The 23,392-nt window shown below is 47.4% G+C and overlaps 1 protein-coding gene across 1 annotated transcript in view; it reads right to left on the bottom strand.

Annotated features, from left to right (window-relative positions):
* Positions 1-468: 468 nt before the first annotated feature.
* The window catches only part of UCK2 (uridine-cytidine kinase 2), a 71,679-nt gene continuing 48,755 nt past the window's right edge, over positions 469-23,392 (bottom strand). Inside the window, exons 2-7 of the mRNA XM_060009180.1 lie at positions 19,114-19,273; positions 18,184-18,280; positions 11,367-11,509; positions 5,480-5,577; positions 2,979-3,027; positions 469-1,615 (exon numbers count right to left, since the gene is read on the bottom strand). Coding sequence (XP_059865163.1) covers positions 1,476-1,615; positions 2,979-3,027; positions 5,480-5,577; positions 11,367-11,509; positions 18,184-18,280; positions 19,114-19,273 — 687 coding nt within the window. The 3' untranslated portion in view covers positions 469-1,475. The remainder of the gene's footprint in view (positions 1,616-2,978; positions 3,028-5,479; positions 5,578-11,366; positions 11,510-18,183; positions 18,281-19,113; positions 19,274-23,392) is intronic.

The raw sequence follows: 23,392 nt of genomic DNA, 5'->3' as shown, positions 1-23,392 counted from the left end.
TTCAGCCCAAGACTCCAACTTGTGACTTAAAAACGCCACTCCCAGGCTTCCCTGGTGGCGCAGTGGTTGAGAGTCCGCCTGCAATGCGGGGGACACGGGTTCGTGCCCCGGTCCGGGAAGATCCCACATGCCGCGGAGCGCCTGGGCCCGTGGGCCATGGCCGCTGAGCCTGTGCGTCTGGAGCCTGTGCTCCGCAACGGGAGAGGCCACAACAGTGAGAGGCCCGCGTACTGCAAAAAGACAAAAACAAACAAAAAAAACACGCCACTCCCCTTCCCCACCCCTCGTTTCCGGCAGCTGCCACATGACGCGGCAGCGTGGTAAATAAGTCAATCAATGTGGCTGTGATGTTGCCAGTGACGGTCCCCGTTATCCTCACCTCGCTGCAAATCCCCACGCCTCGGGGAACAAAAGCTACAGGCTCCCTACACGGCAGAGCTCTCTTGCCACCCTGTGAGGGGCAGGCTGCCAGCAGAGGCCCTCAACCGAAGCCCAGACTGCAAGGGTCCACTGTGCACTCCACAGCTTGGGGGACAGCCCAAGGAATCTCATGGGTGACTTCCCTGGGAGGCACCAGCATCTCAGACGATGCGACAGGCATAGTCCCACTCCCTCCTTCCCCACTCAGTCAGGAAGCGACCCCGTCACATCCCCATCAGGGAAGGAGAGCGAGGCAGCTCTGGCTTTCCGAGAGACTGAGAAGCGGGTGAGTAAGGAAGGAAGTGTGGAGCTACCCGAGCAGCCAGAGGTGGGCAGGGGCAAGAAGAAAACGCAGAAGACTCGTTCCCCTCAGTGGGCCCCTTCCCTGAGTTTGAGTTTTGAGTTGAGGTCTTGCCTAATTTCAACTCAAAAAAAAAAAAAAAAGAAAAAAAAAAGAAAAGAGGATCTCTCATTAACATTATCCTGAAGCTCCAGCACCAGGAAGGTGGCATCTGGCAGGGGAAGCGATCAAAAGTTCCAGACTCCACTTCCAACGAGACCCATGGACACTGAGAGCCGCGAGCCGTGAGCCTCCCTCCCAGACGCCTGAGCCTGCCCCACCTGGAACCCACCAGGCAACTTCCCTTTGGTGAAACTCCAGCTCCAGCCCCCAAAACACACTCAAGTACAGGCCCTCCTGCAGAATACTTACGGCAAACAGCTGTACAGTATTTGTACATTTACACAAAAATAGATCCTTTTCTATATATATATATGTATGTATTTATAACTGGTTACACGTTGAAGTCATAATTAGGCATCACCAGTAGTAGTAGTTGGCACAGTTTGTCATTTAAGCTCAGGGTCAAGTTCTGTTTCATTTCGCTGCTCCGAAGTACCAAAAAAAAAAAAAAAAAAAAAAAAGGCATTTCATCTCCATGGTGTTTTCTTAAATACAGCAATGTCATAGGAAACCATATGTATAGATGCACAGTGCCTCCTGTCCCCTCCTCCTGTCCCTTGGAGATCGGGGCCAGGGTCTGAGGAGACGGGGGTCAGTGCGGCCGGCTGCTGGACTCCGAGGCCTGCCTCTTGCGTGAAGGGGTATAGCCATTGAGATAGCCGTTGGTCTGCCGTTTGGAGAGCCCTCCGTTCAGGATGTCCTGGATGTGCTGCACGATGAGGTTGATGGCCACTGTGGGGCAGAGACCAGAAAAGTGTTAGGGACACGGGGAGGGTGGGAGCACGTCTGTGGGGCTGTGTGTCTGTTTGGGTGGACGGCACTCAGGAACCAAAGGCTAAAAACTGTTCCAGGAAGCTGGCTCTGCTGCTTGCCAGCAGGTCACGCCACCTCCCCAAGCCTCCATCAGGGCTAATATGACCCCCGCAGGGGCATTCTCGGAGTAGGACAACGTAGAACACGATCAGAGGCACGGACTGGATGAAAGCAATTGACCCAAATTCTGTAGACATGAGGTCTGGCCTTCGCTCTGACACCATCCATTAGCTGTGAGACCCTTCCACTGGGCCCCCATCCCACGCAGCTCCCCATCCCAAGGACAGGGACCCTACAGAAGGCCCTCTCCTCCAAAGGTCAAATGGGACTCTCTTTCCTTAGCCTTGGAAAGAAATCATATGATTCAAGCAAATGATCAATGTTAACATCACCCCAAATGGGATAAACATCAAGTGCTCTCTGAGGTGATGCCCCAAGGACACCCCTCCCCCAGGGTGTTCTCCAGACTATATAAGCTTAAGCTAATGTGAGGACACAAAAGCAAACCCAAGCTGAGTGCCATTCTACAAAACACTGGGCCTGTGCTCCTCAAAAATGTCAGTGTCATAAAAAACAAAGAAACGCTGAGGAAAGTTAAAGGAGATTAAGTCAATGTTAATTGTCCTGGATGTGATGAGCGCACTGTGGCAATGTAAATGAAAATGGCCTTGTCCTTAAGAAATATACAGTGAAATTTTCACTGCTGTGACTAACTCCCAAAAGGCTCGGCAAAAATTTTACTTTTTAAACAGAGGAAAATTGAAATAAATGATAAAGAGAATGAGAAGACGGGGTATTCTCACAATTCAACTCTGCCCCACTATGCCTAAGTCCAGGGATAGTCCTACTTTCTAGACAAGTCAAAGCTAACGCATAAATGCACTAGTGGTAGAAATCCCTTTCCCTTTAGGAAAGGCTACCTTAGTGGCAGGTCATTCTAAATTAGATTAAGAAGGAAATCTACTTTTGCTAAAAAATGGCCTCAGATACAAGGCAGCCAGGTATCCTCACTGGGAATGACAGTAGAAGGTAATCTATTGCCCTCTGATTGTTGCCAGAGAAGCACAAGTTCACGCCTGTCCCCATTTATGTACATGCATATTCACAGGGGCCTGTCCCTGAGGCCAGATGCATAGGTATAAATACCTTTCTGGCTCACAGCAGCAGCCAGTGGCTCAACCACATCTATAGAGCCTTGTCTGGTTACCACATCCTACTCCAAAGTATAACTGACAAAGGGTAGAAGTTATGCCCCACGGGATGGCACTCCATGAGGACTCACCTAGATTATCTGCACCTCTAGGAATGATCACATCAGCGTATTTCTTTGTCTGTGGAGAAAGATATTTACAATGCGTTAAATGCATTACAACGCATTAAAGAGAGAAGCTGGACCAAGCCCCTCTTCTAAGGGAATGTGGGGAAAGGGCCAGCCTTCTACCAATCCCAGAGAGCAGCAGCTTGTGGCTTTAAACAGAATACATTTTATCCACGTTATCTAATTTATAATAAATCGGCTTTTCCCTGAGTTCTCATTAGCAGTTAACATTGTTTCAGCTTACAATCTGCACAGAGAACGTGGTCTTTGAAACCAAATATATAACTGCCTCTTCGCTGATGGAAAACCATCAGTTAGTAAGACCAAACTTAAAGGGGAGCAATTCACCTTGGATTTCTATACACAGTTTATCTAGCATGAGGGTAAACCCAAAAAGAAGTAATCGCCATTGATGACCACTTTCCCTGGCTCTGTTATGACACAGCCTTAAAAAAAAGAGAAAAAAAAGCCCACAGACTCTCTTTTTGTTTGTAAAGTTTACTGATATTTTGTGGACCATTTTACAAATAACTTGTGTCCTGGTGAGACCACATAAACGATGCCTTAGGACATGGGCATCTGTACTCTGCAGCTTCCACGCTACAACTGTCGAATTGCGACTGATGCCCAGCTTGAACCAGGCCAACAATTTATCAGACCCAAGTTCCTGGTTGACGCGGGAATGAGCTGCTTTTCCCTGAGCTGAGTGGCTGGACAGGAGGAACAGGTAGAACAACCTAGAAAATATTTACGTAAAATTCGGAGCTCCATTACAAATAAGTTAAACAGCAGGAAGTTGGCAGTAAACTCTAATGTATGTTCAGTAATCAGTTTACTTTGTATTCTTTTTTTTTTTTTTTTTCCGCAGTACGCGGGCCTCTCACTGTTGTGGCCTCTCCCGTTGCGGAGCACAGGCTCCGGACGCGCAGGCTCAGCGGCCATGGCCCACGGGCCCAGCCGCTCCGCGGCATGTGGGGTCTTCCCAGACCGGGGCAAGAACCCGTGTCCCCTGCATCGGCAGGCGGACCCCCAACCACTGCGCCACCAGGGAAGCCCTGTATTCTTATTATTAAATTAAAAAGAGCAGGAGAGGTCCTCAGATGGATGGATAGAATTTCACAGCTCCACAGCCACTTCTGCCCTCTTCCCAGAAACCTAATCCTGTGACCCAATCCTCTCCAGGGGAATGAACAGGGCATCAGCGTTACTCAGGCTGACTCAAAGTCTGCCCGGTTCCAGGCTGAAACAAATGTCAAGTCTGTTTTGATGCAAAACCTACTAACAGACTTAAAGAAACAAAGAGGCCCCCCGGGGTGGGGGGGATGGGCAGGGGTGGGGTTCGGCGGATGAATTGGGAGATTGGGACTGACATATATACACTACCATGTGTAAAATAGAGAGCTAGCGGGAAGTTGCTGCATAGCACAGGGAGCTCAGCTGGCTGCTCTAGGTGGTGACCTAGATGGGAGGGATGGCAGGGATCTAAGAGGGAGGGGATATAGGTACACATATAGCTGATTCACTTCATTGTACAGCAGAAACTAACACAACATTGTAAGGCAATTATACGCCAATAAAAATGAAAAAAGAAAGAAAGACGGTTTGGGATCATATTTTTCCATGGGAGGAAAAAGAAGTTAATTATCAGGCGAAGCAGAGAAATCCCCACACTCGGCCACACTCTACACCTCCCATCTCCCTGAAGCCATCACCCAAGACAAGACGAAGACTCAACCTCTCTCGCTTTCTCTCAGAACTTAACCCCACCACTCCAAACCTCATGTCCCTGAGGTCTTCCCTCAACGTTCGCAGGTCTTTCATGAAGAAGCTGGGGTGTTTCCTAGGCTGAGGGCTGATTCGCTAAAAGCTGAGAATTCCCCCGTCCTCACCCTTCCTTCTCTGAAAGCCACCTCACTAGAGAGTTCCCAGCTGCCGTGGGCAGGCCTGACAGAGCCCGTGCTAGGGCAGAAGTACAGAAGCCTGTTCCAATATGGCGAACCTCCCAAATCGGAACTTACACGGGGACCAACGACAAGCTCGAAACGGAGCTCAGATGTAGCGGCAGAAGAGATTCAGAAGGGAATACCTTGTAGCTGAGGCCTCCTACACCAGTACTCCAACCATCACAGACCTTCTGAAGACCCAAGTGGCTGAGTCTATCCTGCGATACTGATGCACCCTCGATAAAGGGTCTCACACCACGAGCCTACCAAGCAAGAAGTGTACAGCTTGCTGGAATCAGACAGCAGGATCCTGAAGGGGTACCCCAGAAAAAGAGGGGCAGGACAGAGCTCTTGGAGAACACAGTGACAGGAAACAAAGCACCAAAGGCTGCCCTTTCTTGGGACTTGAGGATAGAGGAGGGAATGAGTGAAATCCCAGCCAGGGAGCTCAACTTACAGACCTTTATTTGTTTGATTACATTTTAAAGACTAAATTCAATGAAAAACAAGAACACAACTCACTGGCAAGCAGAATTCCTCAAAGGCAGGCTTGACGAATGTAATGTACTGAGATAAAATCTGCTCAAGGTCCCTCCCTCTTTCGCTGATGTCCCTTAATACTAGAAGAGAAGGAAAAACAAGAATCAAGAAAAGAGCGCATGAGTCAATACATGTCCGCCTTTCACGAGGCCGACCAGGATCGCACAGGCTTCACAATGACTCTGGATGATTCACAAGCCGGATTCCTAAGAGACTTGACCGAGAGCCAGTCAGCAGCCGCTTTGGGAAAAACAAGTTGCATTTTCACATCTTGCTACAGTCAAATCCAGCTATGCTCTCCAAAGCAAGAGGTTTTCCAGGAAAGGCCAATAGTCTTCTGGTTTCAAGCAACATTTGACCCAAATAAAACTTCATTGAGAACCCCAGAAAAAGGCAGGACAAACTCATAATAGGAAGTGGACCGGGCCCAGAGAGGTGGTGGGGCTTCCTGGAAAAGGGTGCGGGTTGCCCGGAGACTTCTCCTTTGCCCACCCTGATCCCCTGCCCTTACACTTACCTGTGTTCAGGGCGGCAACCCTCTGCTGATGTGCCACCTCCACCTGCCCGGCTCCCACCCACACTTGAGCCCCTACAGGGCGTAGAAGTGGGGCAGAGGGCCCACCTGTGGTCAGCCACTCCTGGCCACCTCAAGCACAGAGGTCTGCAAAGGGAAGACCTCTTAGTGAAAGATGAGAAAACCATGGTGTAAGAAACCATGGCCTGGAGCTGTGAAGCTGCCCAGATGGACCCAAACTCATCATCTTCTACCTTCTTCCTCCTGGGGGTGCTGTTATTCGGGGACTTGCAACGAACACTGCTTTTAATACAGTCTTTCATCAAAACACGGAAAAGCGTCCAGAATCCTCGTTCCGCCACTGTACACTAACCTCCCTGGGCCTGAGTTTCTCCCAAACTCAGCAAGTGAGTTTGAGTCCCATAATCAAAACCAGCCCCTCCCTACAAATGTTTTCAATCTTGGCTATTAACTCTTTCCCTCCTACCCCGAAAGGGTATCAAATCCATCTACAGTCATTTGCAATGGGCTCTCAGCTCCCCTCAGTCATTTCTCAGGTAATCGTTTCAGTGTGGGATGAAACTCTAAACAAACATAGGGAATACTTGTAAGTGAATTTCTGGAAAGCCACGTCTGTAAATAATTCTGTGTTTACGCGCAGGCATGCGCACAGGAACGCACGCACGTGGGGAAGGGCAGGTAACAGGGAGAGCCTGTGGTTTTGGTCCAGGCTGGCATGAAGTCTGCATGATCAGATGGCTAGAAAACTGTCAGGAAGACCCCATTCCAGAAACCCGGGTAACAAATATACTGCTGTCACCATTGACTTCTCTACCAGCTCCTCAAATCACAAGGAGTTTTCCCCCCGCATGAGCCCTGGCAGTAAAACGGTTGGTTGGTCCCTAAATCGTCAGGATTTGCCTCACAAACCCTGCCGCCTGTGCACCCAGCCCAGCCAGGAAATGGTCTTCTCAGGCATTTGGACACAGGGCCCTGCTCCAGCTGCCACCGCCGCTGCTCTGCCAGGGACACTTGGCCAAGTAGGAGCCCCAGCAGGTGCCACGTGGCTCAGCCCCACGGGCCTCCAAGAGCTTGGGCACTCAGGCCAACGGGCCGGGCCGAGTTCACCAAAACACACAGCCCATGCGGCCTCCAGCTCTTCACACGTCTCCAGATAAGGTCCAAAGAGAAAAGGAAGCCAGACCAAAAGGTTGTCAGAGCTGGAGGGAAAAAAGCAAACACACGCCCGCACTTATTAAGCAGCTTTGACTCAAAAGCCCTGCAAATGCCTGATGCTGGGTTTGTTTCACAAGACGTGCATTTCACACAACTGCTGACAGCTTCAGCACTGTGGGAACCTCTGTCCTTCCCCAGAACACACACACACACACACACACACACACACACACACACACACACACACACACACACACACACACACACACACACACACACACACACACACACACACACTCCCCTTTCACATCGCTCTGCCACTGCCCTCGGCCCAGGCCTGCAGCTCTCTTGTGTCTTGCAGACCCGAGAGCATCACCTGTCATGTCACGGGAGACAGGAACGTACCAGGGAGAAAGCAGTGGACGCAGGTGAGTCACACCTGCGACCGCTGAAGCCCGAAGCCACTTCTTGCCCCATCAGCTACAGCGATGGGGGCAAAACTGACCCAGTTTGAATCCTGACCTCATTAACTACTACCTCTGTGGCCTTAGACAAGTTACTTAACATCTTTGGAGTTCATTTTCCTTGACTGTAAAGCAGAGCCCATAATAGCAACTTTCTCACAAAGCGGTCACTTAGGAAGACAGGGAGGGGCTGCAGTGCAGGAGGTGGAGGGCGGACACGTGGAAAGACAGGATGGAGAGGGAGAAACAGGAAGACAGGCAGGGGGCATCCTCCAGCTTCCACCCTGGAAAAGGAGATGGCAGTGGGTCGGCACGTTGCCCAGACGCTGGGAACACGCAAAACCAGAAGGCTTCGCCCACCTCCGCTCCCAAGAGCCTTCCATCGAATTACTACCTTAAACAGACGGGCCCCCTCCTTAAGCTAAGGACAGCTCGGGGCCAGCCAGTTCACCGCACTGAAACGCCCTCCTCCTCAGTCAGGAAACGGGGCGAAGCCGACAACTAAGGCAGAACAAGGTCTTGGCACAAACCGGACACTCCAGGGACTTAAAACCAGCTTCCTTGTCATCATTCTGGCCCTGGCACATTTGCTGGGCTGAGACAGGCCCTCTCAGAGGGGCCTTGCAGGGTAAAGGGCAGGAAACGACAGGTCTACCCTTCCCTGCTTGGCCTCCACTCAGCCCTTCCAAATCAGCTAATGCTGCTTCCCATCAGCCAAAGCTGAGAACCACATGTAGAAGGACCCAGAATAAACACAATTCCTCCATGGCTGTCAAGTCACTTTAAAAATTCGTTGAGGAGGCGTGTTACTCTAGTAAAAGAACACACTGACCATGCCAAGGCTCACTGCAGCCCTAACTCCGTGTAAACTGGGCACAGAGAGCCGTGGCGGGAGAGAAGAGGGGTCAGCAGTTCAGGGCCCCCGCCTCTCGTCTCCCCTGTCCCTAATTCAAGGGTTGATTAAATGCATATAGAGAGGGAAGGCAAAGGCAAGCTTTGCTGGGAGGAAACCAATTCCCTAGAAATACAAGGGGGTCCCTGGGAAGGAAGGAAGTCCTTCCAAGGCTATGAGACTTGATGCAGACCTCCCTCCCACATGAGGGTCAACCTGGAATGTGCCCAGGAGGATGTAACCCACAGACAGGTGAAATCGTAGCGCTCACTCAAGTCTCCAGGAATGTTCTTTTGCCTCACAGCTCCCAACTAACCCTCCCTCCCTCTCCCTTACCCACAAAGCACATGCCAGGCATGTATTTTGTCCTAGGTGGACAGAGAGTGAATTTGTAGAAACAACTTTTGCTGAGAGTGACTAAGCAGTGGGTGACATGACAAGACAGTGGAACGGAAAGAAGGCAGGACCTGCCCCGGGGGCACCAGGGAAGGCAGGGGGTGAAGAGAACTGACCCTAAGAAATCCCCAGAGAAGGCCACCATCACCTCAGGTCTCTCCCCCGTTTCACATAAGGATCTCAGCACAAGAAAAGGAGGGAGAAGTTTCTGTTTAATCTACCCTAGGATTACTTGTTTGAATGAATCAGAGTCCAAGGATGTGGCCCCTCCACAAAAGCGGTTCTAATTTCCTATGCAATTTCTTGCACTCGCCCCACCCTCAGGCATCACTCCATCCCCTGGGATTTTAGTACCACCTGCTGGACTAATGATGCTACCAGCCCAGGTGTCACCAGCTCCTGAAGACATGACTACTCAAGAGGTTCTGACAAGTCCTGAGAGAACACTTGGAAAACATAACATCATCATCTCAGGTGAAGCAGGTTTCTGACCTGCCACATTGATATTTATCGACTAATGCCACCACCAGGCATTTTACCTGCATTACCTCTGATCGGCACAACTATCCCAGGAGTACTAACTAATCCTTACATGATCAACCAATAGGAAAATAAGGTACAAAGAGATTAAAACATAATCTGGGGAAGAGATATGGGAACATATGTATATGTATAACTGATTCACTTTGTTATACAGCAGAAACTAACACACCATTGTAAAGCAATTATACTCCAATAAAGATGTAAAAAAAAAAAAAACAAAAAAAACCCCCATAATCTGCCCAAGGTCACACATCTACTCAACGGTGAAACCAGGATTTAAATAATGTCCAGTTCATTTGACTCTAATTTTCCCCCCAGTGATGCCTCCCAAATTTGGCAAGCTAATATGGACATCCGAGCAGATCAGCCTAGGTAGGACCTGGGTTTGTGGATGAAGGTGATAAACCAGACCCTGGGGCAGATGCATAAGCAATTGTCAGGCTCAAGCCTCAATTATCTGTCAAAAAAGATCATGCAATTCTTACCTGGCCTGTGTAACCCTAAAAAACAGGCCTGTCTCCTTCATATTACCCATTTAAATAAAAAAAAAACCCATGCCTGGGAGGTCACAAGAGGCACCAAAGTCACAAAGCTAGCAAGGGGCTCTCCTGGGACTAGAATTCTCCTTTTCTCTATCAGGTTACTCCCACGGCCCGACATCACCGGGGAGGGGAAGTACAGCTCCCCTGACCTAAAAGAGTGTGACTCCTATTACTTCTTAGGAGGGTAAAACCCAGGGAGTCATTTCTGTAGATGCTGCCATTTCCACTTATAGTTCTTGTGACAAGAGTACTGAACTGGATAAACTAAAAATCTGTTTCATGAACCGGAAAAGAGGAAACTTCACAGACTTTGAGGTCAGAAGGCTCTGGGCTGCAGCTTATGAAATCTGACTCTGCCAATGACTTGCTCTGCGACTAGGAGCTAACCCTGGCGTTTCCTGTGTCACTCCTCTTCCGCACGATGGGGACTCAAACCTTAAGTCAGCTTTCATCCCTCTCCTCAGTCACCCACACCCCGCTGCCTTGGCTGGGGTCCGGTCAGCGCTAACTCTGCTAGGAACCTTTCTCATCTCTCCCCAACTCTCCATTCCCCCTCACACCACCCACAGGCGACAGCCCTACCTGTTGTCCAGATCAGCAGGACAGTCCTAACGAGCCATGGTGTCTCTGTCTGAGGTATATGCCTTCCTGGGCTGCCTAGGCCATCACCCCGCCCCATCCAAGTCCAGAACCCACTTCCCCCACAAAGTCTCCCAAGCTCTCTGGTAGAAGCAAGCCCTCTGCTTCGCGTCCCGCAGAGCTGAATTCACAGGCTCCGCTCTCCCACCAGCAAGCAGTTTGGTGTCTTCAGCACTCGTGGAAGGAAGGCCTGCAGAGAGAACAACTGACTTTGCTCCCGAGCTGGGTGGACAGAGTGACCAAACCTCCACAGAACTTTCCGGAAAGCAAAGGGCGAAAGAAGCGGGCAGGTGGGACCAGCTGCCCAGAGTTGCAGGCAGAGGGTGTTCCTGCCCACCCCCCAGATGTCCTACAGTGAGTTCCCATCTTGATTATGACACCTGTGGGTAAATCATAAGGAACTGAGCACTTAACCAAACTTTTCCCCAGCAAAACCAAAACGTGAACTTCTTATGTCATCTCTGTGACCTCACAAGCTTTTCGTTATCTGAAACAGTAAGTGACTAATCCCTTCTCAAATGTCACCAAATGTTTGGGCAACAGGACATCCCTGGGGCTAGACTGACTCAGTTGGGCTGGGCCATGCAGCCACGAGGCAGCCTTGCACAAGGCTGCCTCGGGGAAGGCACGGGGCCCAGAATCGGGGAGGGCAGGGGCCTGTCACAGGCCACCGACAGGGCCATCAGAGGCTTTTGGAACGCACCTCTGCGGGAGAGCCGGGTGTCCGCATCTGTGTCCACGAAAAGCTTCATCTGGAACAGGTCTCGCACTTCCTGGGAGTAGAAGGCCAGGATCCCTTCGAAGAGCACCACATCTGCGGGGTAGACAGTAACCGTCTCCTCCTTCCTGCAAAGTACAGAGCAGATGATGGGCCGAGCCAGGTAGGGGGAGCCCGGGAGGAGGAAACAAGAGAAGCTGTCTGGGAGTCTGGGGTCCTAGCCCCTTGACTGAAAGGGCACTGAGAAGGTTTAGCTAACACAACCTTACAGAGCCCTCAGACCACCACGGAAGACCCAAGAATGAGGGCCAGGACGGCTGCAGCAAAGGTCTCCTGTGACCAGTTCTTCTGAGCTTCCGCCATAAAGCAGATGGGTAGATATCCTTCTCCTTGGAATAAAAAACCTGCTGTTGGGACCTCCCTGGCGGTCCAGTGGTTAAGACTCTGTGCTTCCAATGCAGGACACGCAGGTTCGGTCCCTGGGCGGGGAACTAAGATCCCACATGCCACACAGCGCGGTCAAAAAAACAAAAAAAACCTGCTGTTGAATGAAGAATAAAGACAGACAAAAGAAGATGTGATCACTTTTTTTTTCCCCCTCCGAAGGCGTCTCCAGGAATGCTCTCAGTCCTGGCATTTATGGAACCTAACACTCTGAACTTTCAAAAACAGAAACTCACAGTTTTCTCCCAACAAGTCCACCCCCCCCCCCAGTGCTGAGGCAACTGGGAGGAAGAAGGAAGGGGCAGAGGGAGGGAGGGGAAAAGAAAACTTTAGGTAAGAGGGTGGGAAGGGGAAAGGATTTCTGTGGAAGGAAAGAGTCCCAGTCCTGCCAGGGTTGGCTCTGCCCAGCTCCTACAACTGTCTTCCTTATCAATAAAGCAGGGACGGGCTTCTCTGGTGGCGCAGTGGTTGAGAGTCTGCCTGCCGATGCAGGGGACACGGGTTCGTGCCCTGGTCCAGGAAGATCCCACATGCCGCGGAGCAGCTGGGCCCGTGAGCCATGGCCGCGGAGCCTGCGCGTCCGGAGCCTGTGCTCCGCAACGGGAGGGACCACGGCAGTGAGAGGCCCGCGTACCGCAAAATAAATAAATAAATAAAAATAAATAAATAAAGCAGGGACATACATTACCTCATCCATCTCCCCACAGGATTGGGAAGCCGAAGGCAGATACTACTGTAAACACGACTTTTCAAAAGCCAGGGGAGTGAAACCAAATGGATAACTGGGGGTCCAGCTCCGCCCTGTCTCAACTTTCACTGCAATCTTGTCTTTCACTTCTGTCGGAAAACCACCTTGCACTTCACCTCAAAATTCACGAAAAGGGAAGTAATGACGCCACTGCAAGGTTTACCACTCACCCTAACTAGCAGACGTTTGTGAAGAAAACCACACAGTTATTTCAAAAGTTCCTTAAGATTATAGGTTTTATCTGTGCAAACACAGTGAAGTCAGCAGCAGCTGGCCACTGAGTAGGGACTTCCCTCCCATAAACATGCTTTGATTCTTTATTGGCTCAGTCCCCTGGGTTCTTGTCTAAATTCTAAGGCAGCACTGTTGGAGCAACTACCAAGGTGGCAGAATATGGAGCATGAAAGACAGCAGAAAAGCACCAGGTTAGTGCAATTAGGAGACTCTCTAGGATGGCGGTATTAACTCTAGATGCACACAGAATCATCTGGGGAGCTTTTAAAAATATTTATACCTGGACCCGACTCCCCTGGGGCTCTGACTTCATTAGTCTGGGGTGGAGCTAGAGCATCGATATTTTTTAAAAGCTCCCAGGTATTTCTTTTCTTTTTTTTTTTTTTTTAAAGTCATGAAACTTTATTTACTTAACAGCAGAGGTTCGAAGTATATTGAGCGGATAAAAATACCAGGAGAAACTGCATCCACGTTGGTACTGGAGAGACGCCTAACTTCTGTATTTTAGAAACTGACAGATGAAATAGCAATAAAGAAGGAAATGGAAAGTATGAATAACACAATTAGCAATCATGTATGTGTTTGTGCGTGCACACAACTTTGTACAAAACTTTGAAATACAATTGCAGCAGGCACAAAAATTAACTGTTAGGCCACAATGGAATATTAACCAATTCCAAAGAGTAGAACTCACTTGTGTATTTCTTTTTATTTATCCTGCTTGGGAATTTGTTGCGTTTCTTGAATCTATGGATTTAGTGAGTTTCATTAGTTCTGGGGAAAATTAAGCTACTGTCTCCTCAGATATTGCCTTTATTCTCTTTCCTTTCCTCCTGATTAAATACTTTTCAGGTCTTTTCACTGTCTTTTATGTCTCTTAATCTCTTTTCTGGTTTTTTTCTGTCTTCTTCTTTCCTTAATGCATTAATGAATGATTTCTTCAGATGAATCCCCTAGTGTTTGAATTGGGTTTTTTTAGGTCCATTTTGCTGCTAAATATGTCTACTGAGTTTTAAAAATGTGCCGTTGTGTTTTCCGTTTCTAGAAGCAATGTTTGTTCTTTTTCCATATTTGATACATTATTTTTAATTTTTTCTTTTTTTTAAAAATGTACATTTTCTTCTCCCAGTTTCATTGAGATATAATTGACATCAAGCACTGTGTAAGTTTAAGGTGTACAACATAATGATTTGACTTACATACATCATGAAATGATTACCACAATAATGGTAATAATGTTCAGTGAACATCTGTCATCTCATATAAATGAAATATTTAAAGAAACATTAAAAGAAATATTAAATAGAAAACTTTTTTGTGAAGGAACTCAGGATTTAGTCTCTTAACTTTCATATATAACGTACAACAGTGATTATCTTTATCATGTTGTACGTTACATCCCTAGTACTTATTTATCTTATAACTAGAGTATGTACCTTTTGATTATCTAGTTCTCCCTCCCCCTGCAAGCCCATCTCCCCATTTCCCCACCTCCTCAAACTCCCCACACTGGTATCAATAAGTTTGATCTCTTTTTCTATGAATTTGTTTTTTGAAGTATAATTGACATACAATACTACGTTAGTTGCTGGTACACAACACAGTGATTTCATATTTCTATACATTTCCAAATCATTACCATGCTAAGTCTAGTTGTCATCTGTCACCACACAAAGATATTACATTATTATTTTTGAGTATATTCCCCACACCGTACACTTCATACCTGTGATTCATTTATTTCGTAGCTGGAAGTCTGTACCTCCTAATCTCCCTCACCATTTCTTCTTCCCTTACCCCCCACTTCCCCTCTGGCAACCACCCGTTTGTTCTCTGTATCTATGACGCTGTTTCTGTTTTCTTGTTTGTTCATTTGTTTTTAGATTCCACATAATACATGAAATCATACAGTATTTGTCTTTCTCTGTCTGACTGATTTCACTTAGCATAATACCCTCTAAGTCCACCCACGTTGTCGCAAATGACAAGATTTCAGCCCTTTTTTAAAAAAGCTCCCAGGTATGTCTACTGTGCAGCCAGGGTTGAGACACGCCAACCCTAGAAGAATGTCAGGTACTGGAAAACAGGGTGCTCATTGTGGTTTAGGATAAGGAACCAAACTGGGCAGAGTTCAGAAGCAAGATGGATAGAAAAAAGGATCAATGAGTGAGTGAAATAATGAGTCACTCTAGGCAGCTGCCCTGGGCCAAGAAGAGGGCAGAAAGGCTCTGCCGGGAAACGAAACGTGTGTGGGATTCCTAGGGTTCCATCTGGAATACACAGAGTGAGTGCAATGACCGTGCTAATTTACCCAGACTGACACTGTCTGGCAGTGCTGATCAGCTTGCCTAACTGATAAACACTAAAAAGGAACAGGTGGTTTTCCAACTCAACAGTCATGCCTCTTCAATCCTGGGACAGTAAGGAGAACCAAACTGCCTGCTCTGTGGGTGGTGTCCCCAAAAGTTGAAATCAATCACTCCCCAAGTCCACATGTAGGTCTAGGTGGGAGAACATTTAGAAATAGCCTAGAGCTAAAAACAACATTTATTGAGCACCTACTAGCCCAGGATGCGCCAGGAACCTATGGTGCAATATTCTGTTTAGGAGTTTAGAGATGGGCTGGGAGGTTCACATAAACCTGGAGTATTAGAGCATTTGGGATTACCAAATTTGGGATTACCTAGCCCAACCTTCTCATTTGACAATCATTCCTTACGATAAAGAAGGGGAAGACCAGAGAAAGGTATTTACAGAGAATAGGTGACTTCTCAGTTGTAGCCCAACATTTGTTTGTGGTCACCAAGAAAGACCCATGGCTGGGATGGGATCAGTTAACCCTGGACAGCTGGGTCCCTCACAAGTGGCTCTTAAGAGTTGGGGGGGACTGCTGTGGTCTTAGGTGGTCACAAAGCTTCATGCAAGAGATGGGCGCTGGGCCACTAAAGAACAGGATTTTAAAATAAAAGGTATGAGAGGGGAATCGGGAGAAAAAAGTCAAACACATCTGGACGGGCAACTCTGCAGGGTTTTTTTTTGTAAATACGTGAACTTGATGGAGCTCGTGCTGCACAAGGTACTCATCTTCACCCCCTGCCCCCCGACTACACTGGTCAGGCCCTGACTCCTGCCAACTGCCCTCACTCCACTCCCTTCCATCGGGCCTGTATCAGTCTCTCACCTGGGCCACTCCAACGGCTTCCTAAACAGCATTGTGAATCCTCGTTCCTGCCACAAGACTGACCTCTCCATTCCTACATAACTGCCATCTATGGCTCCCTACTGCCAACACGTTTATCCTCTGGCCCTGGGGTCCATCCATGGTCCTTCCTGATCTGAGGCCTGCCTGCCTCCCAGCCTCTCCACCTCCCGCCGCTCCTCCCACACACTGACCCCCATCCCTCCACACCTAACCTACTGCAATCCCCCACCAAGCTGGCCCCTGAAATGTCTACCTACCCATCACCTTGGAAATCCCTTTCCCAACAGCTTCTCATGCTTTCCAATGCACAGCTTAAATATCATCTCCTTTACACAACCTGCACTAAATACTCCAGCCCTTCCTCCCTCCTACTGCTCCACATCCCCTTGCCTCAGTCGTCAGGCTGCACTGTAATTCTGTAGCAGTACCCTGCCCAGGACCTGAGAGGTGGTGGGCTAGACTGTCTCTTGTCAACTTGACATCACCACCACTCCCCCAAGGCTAGAAACTACAATTCCCAGAATCCCTTTCCCTACATGGTCCCAGCTACTTTACCAATGGGAAACTCAGAAGATGAAAGTGATTACCACAACACTGTAAATCAACTATACTTGAATAAAATAAAGGTTTAAAATTAAATTAAAAAAGAAGATGAAAGTGAAACAAAAGCTGTAATTTTTAGGAGACCATAAAGCTAGACAAGGAAACTGCAGACACTCCATAAGTTCCCATTCAGAGGCTGTGGGCCCGGATGGATGCAGCGGATTCTTGGACTTTGCATGAACCTAGCTTCTTCTCCAGATGGCAGCTCAGGCTGCCACCATTGGGGACGAATTTCTCTGATTCTCCGGCTGCGGCCTCCCAGATCTTTGCTCTCCCAGCCCCCTCGTTATTCATGTTAGCTCCAGTTCCCTATTCTAAGCGCCCCTTTATTCCTGCATAGTCTGGAGAGGTTTGATATAGGAGGCATATCTTGTTCTCTGAATGTCCTGCACAGCAGAATCGGGTCCACAGTAGGAAGTACTTCAAGAGCTGCTGGTGAGGGATGAAGGTGAGAACCAAAGCAGCCCGGCTTTCCATCACAATGTGCTCTTTCCTCCTCCTCCAACCCAATCTTTGCCACACCCTCAAGTTCTGAGAAAGTTCATGAGAAGAGCACAGAACATGTGAGCTAACTGCATTAAAGGCTGAGATGTGTCCTAAAGGAACACACAGGGAGATGAAGATTGGGCTTTTAATGATAGAAACATTTGGTAGTAAACATTTGGTAGTAGAAACATTTTAATGATAGAAACATTTGTTTTTAATTATAGAAATATTTGGTATGAAATCTAATTTCCCATTTTTAAAAAATCAACTCAAGAGAGAGTGGGATAAAGAAACCAAGAAGGAAAATGAAAAGTGGGAGGGAGAAACTTTCAAAAGATCCCAGAGCTGAAAACAACACTTACTGAGCCACTACTAAGGAGCTACATGTGATGTGACACAACATTTACGAGTGTCGAATGTGCCTGGGAGGTCCCCCGAAGGAGACAAAGTGAGCAAAGAGCTCTGTGTAGCTCTGCAAGAGCTTGGGGTCTGGCTAGCAGGAGGGAAGTCCTCCAGAAGCCCCTTCCCACCACTCAAGAGGGAAGGAGGCTGTGATGGAGGTCAAGCCACTCTGCTATTCTATCAGGAGCATGAGAATCGACAAATGGAAAGGACAGGTCTGACGTGATTGAGAAGCTCTCTGGTGGGTCTAGTCTTTGGTGACCCCAGTGCCCTCACACCTCCCCACACAGCTCGATCCCAAGTAATCCAGGAGAGCAGAAAGAACAGCTTCTCTTCTTCTTCTTCCTGTTTTTCCTCTACCACACCCCCTTGCATTTGTTCCAGGAACAACAGCTTGGGCATGTGGATGAGGACGAATGTGCAGTCCCTCACCTGAGTCCAAATTCACAAATCTATCCCTTCAGAGTTAACAAAGCATGATGATCACGATGGGACTGTTCCAGGAAGCACCTGGATGAATTCCTGACCCCGTGCACCTACAGGTATGCTGACGCCACCGCCCTGTCACTGACAGGCTGCACTGGGCACCAGACACATGGGGGCGGCGTGAAGAAGCCTGGAACTTCTGGGGACCCTCTGGGGAGCAACAGGTAACAATCCCCAGCCCAGAGCAGCTCACTTACCGGGAATGGGAGACAAAGTCATACACAGGAATCTGGACTGTTTTCCCTTCGGTGATTTCTTTGAGTGTCTTGAAGATGAGTTCATTGTCAAAGGCATCTGAAGGAAATCATCAAACTATTAAGATGTTTCTTAATTGTAAAATGATTTCTCCTATAGTGATGAACAGGGCATCCCTAGAAACCTATTATTTCACATACGTGTATCACACCCTAGAGAAGCATACCCTCCCCACAAAAAAGCCAGATATCTACCTAAAGCAGAATGCCAATTCCCTGCATCTCAAACCAAAGTGTATAAATGAGTTCTGAAAAGTGGATTCTTTTTTTTTTTTTTGGCTTGCCATTCCGTCTCTGGCCTCAGACATCTCTGTCCTCCCTCTAAATCCAGCAGCATATGATAACCTGGAAAGCATACTCACAACTAGGGCACTGCAGCAGGCATCACACCAAGTTTTGACTCTCACAGTTATAAGAACTCCAAACCAGCTGAAGGGGCAGTGTGCTCATCTGGGACTGTCAGGGCCAAAGACATTCAGGCAGCCATCCTGGACCCTCCACCCCACTCTCTGCCAGTCGGTGAGTTTAACACACGAGCCATGTACACGCACGTGCTGGGTGCTGGCGGGAGGGTGTGACACAGGCTGCTGCAGAGCAGGAGGCGGGCGAACCAGCTGTGTGTGCGCTAGCCTGTGTCTGGCCCACCCTGAGGAATAGGCTTCTCCAAGAGTCGCCCTTGTTCAGACACAGATTCGATCAGTATTTAAGGCGCCAAGCACCAGAGGATGCGTTGCAAAGCGCTTCTTTCCTATAAGCCCCACCGCAACCCCGCAAGGTACCTAACAGTCCTCCATTTTATGGATGGGAAACAGAGAGGTTAAGTAACTTCTTCAACCGATCCCCCCCCAACGCCCCTTCAATGCCCCGACTCACCCGGGTGATCAAAATTGAACTGGCCCTTCAAGGCTTTGGCCTTCTGCTCTGAAGTGAGGACACGGTAGAAGCTATCCTGGCTCAGGATGACCACCTGCTTCTGGCGATAATCCACCTCATTCTGTCCCAGGAGCTGCACAATCTTAGCACAAACGGAAGACTGTAAGGAAAGAAGGGAACACCACGGAATAAGGGAGGTCCAGTCACTGAGCTGATGTGTGCGCCCTGAGCAAGGGGGCCTTTGGAAAGAAGAACCCAAAGGCTACCATATCTTGGATGATGCATTAGGGGAAGGGAGGAAACGTCTGCTGAGAAGGAATTCGGGGGCCCCAAAAGTCTCTTCCTCTCTTTCCTTAACACAATTTACTACACTCAGGTATCCACAGTGAAGGCAGGGGAAGGAGGGCCGTAATCTCTAACTCCTCTTCCATAAAGCCTTTCCCAAAGCTACTAATAAAAGGTGACACTATTTTATTCTTCCTGGCTTGCACCCTGGTATAGATACACAAAAAAGACAGCAGAAAGTGGGGAAAGGGCACATTGAGGCTGTGCTGATGGGCCCAAGGGCCTCTGGGTCATGAAGTGCCTGGGCATTTGCTAGACATCTCACAGCCCCTGCACATCTCTTTATGTCAAAGGAATCTCATAGCAGAGAGCCTGGCTGGTTGGCAGTAAGGCCAAGGTCATGGTTTCCATCCTGCTTCTGTTGGTTTCTTTTGCTCTGGTCCAGAGCCGTGGACATCACTGCCCTCATAGTACCCCAGACAGCCTTGTCACAGATGTGTGCCCCCACTTTTAAAGCTGGAGACATAAACATCACCAATACCTGAAACAACCTAGGGGTATCCCAACTAAGAGTAGGGATGCCAGTTCCAGATGAACTCAAACCTACATGCTTTGTATTGTGTTGCTAGTAATACACATATCTGACTCCTTTTCTCTCCAATAACATACGCTCTTTGTAAAAGGAAAAGTATAAAAGCAAGCGCATTCCAAAGAATGAGATAGTGAAAGATTGTATTTACCAAATAACTCTTTTCTTTTTTTTTCATTTGATACAAAGATTAATTGAAAAATAAGAATGTCTACATTACAAAACCTCTAGAAGCTGTAACTCAAGCCCCCTATGGAACTGGTTGACCTAATTACAAGCGATGAAAAAATGAGCAGTTAGAGGTTTCTTGGGCTCAGCCTTAGAAGTCTTACTATTGAACTTATTTTACCAACTGATTTTACAGGGAAAAACCAGGAAACTTTTAAAAGTTCTTATGAAGAATGTATTTGATTTGTCCAAGCATAAGGAAAACTGGTCATTCCTGTTGTACTAGCCAGTGCAAACTAAAACTATTTTGAATTATACTCCAATAAAGTTGTTAAAAAAAAAAACTATTTTGCACAATATGTCCTGTTGTACACGTGGTGAAACACACTGCCGTATTATAAGGATCTGTGGGGGAAATTTTTTTTTTTTTTGCGGTACGCGGGCCTCTCACTGTTGTGGCCTCTCCCATTGTGGAGCACAGGCTCCGGACGCGCAGGCTCAGCGGCCATGGCTCACGGGCCTAGCTGCTCCGCGGCATGTGGGATCTTCCCGGACCGGGGCATGAACCCGTGTCCCCTGCATCGGCAGGCAGACTCTCAACCACTGCGCCACCAGGGAAGCCCGGGGAAAAATATTTTGACTCAACTGTTAATTATTAGAAAATTATTTTACTTTTATGACACTTTTGCATATTAACACACAAAAAAGCATTTAAAACTACTTAGGATTTTTGGAACTACAGATGTGCCAAAAGAAAGAAAAAAAAGGAATCACAGGAAGGTATAAAGCTTGCACATGACTTAAACTACATTCAAAAATGAAAATGCTACAACAGAATCAAAGGTTCTATGCAATCAAAACCTCTTTAAGTTTTTAAACATGTATAGGCCCATAATTTCCTTTTCCTAGCTCAAGGCTATGACAGGGCAACTTTTATACCTGCAGCCTTCACTAGTAGATAGAACTCCTTCCAGAAGTCCAAAGAACAAAAGTGAAAAGAGGGATTCATGGAGCCAGATATATATAATCTATCAGGTTATTCAAATAATGGTATTTTTTTATTTGTAGCTAAAACACATTAAATATGTGTTTTTTTAAGAAGAATAGTAATCCCACCACTGCCAGAAAAGCATATAAGGAAGTTACACTACTTAATTTCACAGATAAACCATCATTTCCCTTAACCCAGGCACAACCTAGGACAGAACCTATCCAATGGCCAATAAAATTGGTTAATGAACATACAATAGGTACAATTCTAGAACGTTAGTGCTCATCACCCTCTCTAACAAGAGTAAGGATGGCTGGGGAATTTCCTGGTGGTCCAGTAGTTAGGACTCAGCACTTTCACTGCCGGGGCCTGGGTTCGATCCCTGGTCGGGAAACTAAGATCCTGAAAGCCACGTGGCGTGGCCAAAACAAAGCAAACAAACAAAAAGAGGGTAAAGATGGCTGTTTTGTTGGTCCACAGCTGCTTGTCTCAGCTCTATGTTTTCAAGGACTGAGCTGGTGATCGTTCTTTCCACAAACATACCACCACCACCAACTGCTAACATTTTAACTGATTATTGGTTAGGTGTCAGGCCCTAGGCCAAGTGCTCCGTTACAGCTACCCCCAGAAGTCACAAGTGTTACCCTTCACAGATGTGGACACCAAATTAAAGGACTTGGCTACAGTCATACAATCCTGGTTCCTTTCCTCTTCAACTTAAAAGTAGTCAGGGACTTCCCTCGTGGCGCAGTGGTTAAGAATCCGCCTGCCAATGCGGGGGACACGGGTTTGATCCCTGGTCCGGGAAGATCCCACATGCCGTGGAGCAACTAAGCCCGTGAGCCACAGCTACTGAGCCTGCGCTCTAGAGCCTGCGAGCCACAACTACTGAGCCCGCATGCCACAACTACTGAAGCCCGTGTGCCTAAAGCCCATGCTCTGCAACAAGAAAAGCCACCACGATGAGAAGCCCGCATGCACAATGAAGAGTAGTTCCCACTCGCCACAACTAGAGAAAGCCTACGCGCAACAACAAAGACCCAATGCAGCCCAAAACAAATATAAATAAAATAAATAAATTTATTTTTTTAAAAAAGTAGTCAGAAGTGGGGGGTGGGATAAATTTGGGGTTTACATATATACACTACTACATATAAAATAGACAAATGACAAGGATTTACTGTATATCACAAGCAACTATATATATTCAATACCTTGTAATACCTATAATGGAAAAGAATCTGAAAAATAGATATAGATATATGTATAGGTGAATCACTTTGCTGCACACCTGGAACTAACACGACACTGTAAGTCAACTATGCTTCAAAAGAAAAAAAAAAAGGTAGTCAGAAGTTCCAAGCCGAAGAAACCCTTTTATCACTCAGGAGATAAACACCACTGCATGAACAAACAAAGAAACACTTGCCTCTAGGTTAATTTAGATTTTTCTAGTTATTTTCTTCTTTCTGGAACTTGTTAAAACTGTTAAATCGGGGCGACAGATACTTGGGGAGGGGTTCATTGCCTCTACTGGTGCTTAGGTTTGAATCTTCACACAATCAGAAGGAAGAAGTCCTACAGAGGACGTCTGCAATGAGTGAATGGTTTTTTCCTTACTGAAGGCCCTCCTTTTATGTCTCCTTCACTTTAATTTCCCTTTTCTCTAACCCTACCCTTTTCAAAAGGATGAAATGGAGGTGCAAGGTGTCTTGTTCCCTCAAGAAAGGAAGTAAGTCACTAATGACTAGGGTTTGAGGAGAAGGCAGGCAATCCTGAGCTTGTAGAATGCTAAAAATGGGAGAGAGCGCAATTGCTGTGGTGAGCTAAGACTTATTAAATAATTATAGTCACAAAACCACAAGTACCATATGATCCCACTCAGGAGGTATGTAGAGTAGTCAAACTCATAGAAACAGAAGGTAGAATGGAGGTTGCCAGGGGCTGGGGGAGGCAGGGTAGTGGGGAGCCGTGTTACGGATATAGTTTCAGTGTTACCTGATGAAAAAGTTCTGGAGATTGGGTGTCCAACAATGTGAATATACTTAACACTACTGAAACGTACACTTAAACATGGTTTAAGATGGTAAATTTTATGTTATGTATATTTTACCACAATTAAAAATAATAATTATTATTATAAGAAGAGTTCACATTTAAGGGGCAGTTTCTTGCTATGTGCTGATACTGGGCTCAACATTTTTAAATCATCCCATTTACTTATTACAACCTTGTATGCTGGCCAT

This window comes from Delphinus delphis, chromosome 1, assembly GCF_949987515.2.
Source record: "Delphinus delphis chromosome 1, mDelDel1.2, whole genome shotgun sequence".
NCBI lineage: Eukaryota > Metazoa > Chordata > Mammalia > Artiodactyla > Delphinidae > Delphinus > Delphinus delphis.
Note: the sequence above shows the minus strand (reverse complement) of the source record. Positions and strands in the feature narration are given on the sequence as shown.